We start from the raw sequence: 3619 nt of genomic DNA, 5'->3' as shown, positions 1-3619 counted from the left end.
CCAATGCTCCTGGACGAGTCATGAGATACATGGTCCCGGCTGTATCTATCTCAGTGTGCGAATGAGACCTTACCCTTTGTATTCTCTTCTACTGTCGGAAGGGATCATGAAGAGGAGATGGGCGCTGTGGTCCCTCCAGCCGATATCTACAAAGCCGGAAATTGTTTACAATGGCCCGGAAATCCCAGCAGCGTCAGTACTTCAGGAGGTTATTCCTTGAGTATTCTTAGATATATAAGTCGAGCTGTCTATAATTGACATCCTTATATTGGGTCAGTATAGTTTCATGGTTTGTATAGTATATAGTTCCGGAGACATTGTCACAAGATGTTGTCTACTACTTGACATTTATATATCTAGAGCACTGTAACTCGAAACCTACTGCCAGCCAACCTAGACCTTTAATAGAGAGCATTAGGCTGCACGTTTTTAGAAGTTGTTTAGCTATTCTAGATAGGTTACTATCCTTTATTTTATAGCTTAATAAGTAAGATAAGTAAGTACTATTTACTAAATCTTAAGCAGGTTATATTATTTATACTTTAAATAAGTTAAGCTAAGATTAATAAATTAAAATAAATAAATAAAAAGTAATTTAATAAATATACTAAAATATATAGCTTAATTAATAGCTTACTTATTATAATAATAACTTATATATATAATATATAGTAAAGAAAAATAAAATCGCAAAAAGAGAATCTTAAGAGATGTTTAAGATGTCTGAGAATCAAAAATACGAATTGGAAGGCATTGGGATTGCTCCCGCCAGGGCTTGAACCTGAGACCTTCGCATTACCGGATACTCGGAATGAAGTATTAGTACGACGCTCTAACCAACTGAGCTACGGAAGCCGTCCAATTCGATGACTGTGGGATTCGTAGCTGAGTATATGTTCCTGAGATACAGAGACGGATTCAGTTAGGAAGTAGTTGTTACCTAAAGCTTGGTCTAAAGTTTGATGCGTTATGCCATAAGAAGATTTTGAAGGAGGTTGACCAATGGACTCTCTAATAGTTCATTCATTTCCTCAATGTCAAGTTTCAGGAGAACAATCTAGACGAATCCAACTCGAACCAACATACCCAGTCATGAACCCTGCCTGGCACGCAAACTTGCGTGGTCTGTGCAGCAGTACTGGGTATGTCACATGTGACAGACAGCCATAGAACCATGGAAGGACGGCAGATGCTCAGCATTGATGCCTCAGCGACTCGAAAGGGCTTCGACCAGGAACTGACCCTCGGGGGCCAAGAAAACAGCGAACCTCAATACAGGTGTCATAAATAAACTCGGTACAAGTTATCCTAAGCTTAGGCTATAATACCTAAGTCTTTTTGTCATTTAAAATCAAGGTCTTGTGTTTTCTTTCCTCCCCTAGACTGATAGCTGAGGATGGCGGCTTATGGGGTTCGAGTTCGACGGCTCGTTGGGCTCTCAGTGCGACTTTGGAAGTTTGGTGCAATGTTTCTCAAGGATCTTCAGTAATTCTTTGAGACCCCAGTCCCAGTCCATGACGGGACCACTCGTTTTGAGATTCAATGCCCAACTGAGCGGAACAACGACTTGGACCTCCATCGCCGATCCCAAGGGCAATGATTTGCATGCAACTCTATGTGACAGAGATAGACTCGCGCATCTTTCGCAAAGCTCAGCACAATTGTTATCTCTCTGGCTAGAATTGATATCTGTACCTTCTTTGTCGACCTCACCGAGTTGCATCTCGAGCCTACACTTTATTCGCTGATATGGACTCGTGGCGCCGCAGGGGGGCAGTCTGAGAGCCCTGTTCTGGCTCCCATCTCGCAATGCACTGGGGCCAAGGACCAGAAAATGCCGGGGTGAGCTGCTGCACAATTGCGTCAGTAGATCTCCACACCACAGCCAGCTTTGGATGTCAAAGAAACGAGCTTTTGTTGTCGTCAAAGAAAGGGCAGAGCAAACACGGATCGATAGATACAAAATTAGGCCCAACGAATGCCCAGAATCGTACAAGGCAACGGCGATGAAATCCATAACGGAAAACGGGACTATCTTTGATGGGGCCTTGGGCAGAGACAATTTCTGGGTAGAGTTTGTCAGGCTGGTAGGTCTCATGTCCTTTTCCTGGCTGCGCTTGACCCTCCATCTGAATGCTTCGCGTGGGAGGAGGGCCCGTCTCATTGGGCCGCCATGGTAGACTCATCGTGTTTGGGGTCGTAAGGCAGGCAGACTGACTTGCTTCCGGGACTTGATGGATCATTGGACGGGGATAAGTACTGTCTGTCAGTCTGGGTATTGTGGTCATTCGTTGATGTCCACACCAGGCAAGATTCCTCTGAAGTTGTCGAGTTTACGGTCAACGTTTGGATAGAGGTTCGATCAGACTTGCTACATACTATTCGACGAAAGTGCAGCAGGCGAAAAGATCATCGTTTATGTTAGTTCTCCCGTTGCGGACCGCTGCCACCATCATCAATCTTGTACCTAACCTTGGAGCAGAAGTCCCCGCTTTGCCCACTACAAACAGCTTTTCCCATCTTGACACTGGATTGCTCAAGCAGCCCAGCCCAGCATCAGCACTGCCCATACCCAGCCCCTCCATTAACTAGAGTAAGGTCAAGGTCACGGCTGACACCCTATTGTTGGCGGGGGGTTCCCTCTCATTATTGATGTCGGATGACGACGTTCTGCTTTGCTTCCATGCTCCGTCCTTGCTCGTCTGGGGCCTGATTCTTGCGGCGCTTTGCGGCTTGCACACCATTAAACCCACCTGACACTCATAAACTCTTTTTCCCCTTTCTCTTCCATTTCTCTTGGCTACTGTTTTTCTTCTCCTCTCTTATCACCTCGAAAACATCGCATCGCATTGTTTTGGGTTTGTAGTTTGCAGCTTTGCTTCTCGCCTGGCTCGTAACAAGACCTCACCAAGTCTGAGGCTCGTCGCTGGAACCCCACCTTGTTTAAAGTGTGACGACATACCCTTTTGCAACTCTTTGTCGCAACCCAACAGCCTGTTGAATTGAGTTGGCGCCCTCAAAAGTGCACCAAAATCAGCAGCGGTATATACACATTCACAGAAAACAGCACTTCATTACACCAAAATGTCCCGTGTAAGGGCTACTGAGTTCGAGGAGAGGGATTACTACCCTGCTCCTCGACGTTCAGCTCCAGAGGGGCTTGATGAAGTCGACTATCGTCGTCGCACCGTTACCATCAGCCCTCCCCCGCGAGAGGAATCTCGCACACCTGCCTTTTTGCGAGAAGATACTCGCCGAACAGAAGCTGGTCCCATGGTCTTGCGCCAGCGTCAAGTAGAGACCATCGACCGACACCGACCCAGAAGTCCCAGCCCAGTTCGCGTTCGAGAGGAACGCATCATTCGAAGACCCCGCAGCATTTCGCCCAGCAGCCATCATTCGCACGACCATGAGCATGAGCGATCTCGCACCAGAGTTTATGAGCGAGAGCGAGTCCGAGAACCCTCTCAACCACCTAGGCGAGCTCCTTCGCCCGCCCGTGTTGTCAGATACGTTGAGCGACCAAAGTCGCCTTCTCCTCCGCCCGCCCCTCCAGTTGAGGAGCGAGAGCGCATTCGCACTCGCATCATTGAGCGTGAGAGGGCACCTTCACCCCCGC

The 3619-nt window shown here is 47.4% G+C and overlaps 1 protein-coding gene across 1 annotated transcript; it reads left to right on the top strand.

The window, feature by feature from the left end:
- Positions 1–3084: 3084 nt before the first annotated feature.
- On the top strand, positions 3085–3619 carry FTJAE_13716 (uncharacterized protein; the record flags this gene model as incomplete). The annotated part of the gene is made up of 1 exon (XM_037346887.1): positions 3085–3595. A coding segment is annotated over one exon (511 nt), but the record flags the coding sequence as incomplete, so codon positions are not given.

Source organism: Fusarium tjaetaba, assembly GCF_013396195.1.
Source record: "Fusarium tjaetaba strain NRRL 66243 chromosome Unknown NRRL66243_c0000461, whole genome shotgun sequence".
NCBI lineage: Eukaryota > Fungi > Ascomycota > Sordariomycetes > Hypocreales > Nectriaceae > Fusarium > Fusarium tjaetaba.
Note: the sequence above shows the minus strand (reverse complement) of the source record. Positions and strands in the feature narration are given on the sequence as shown.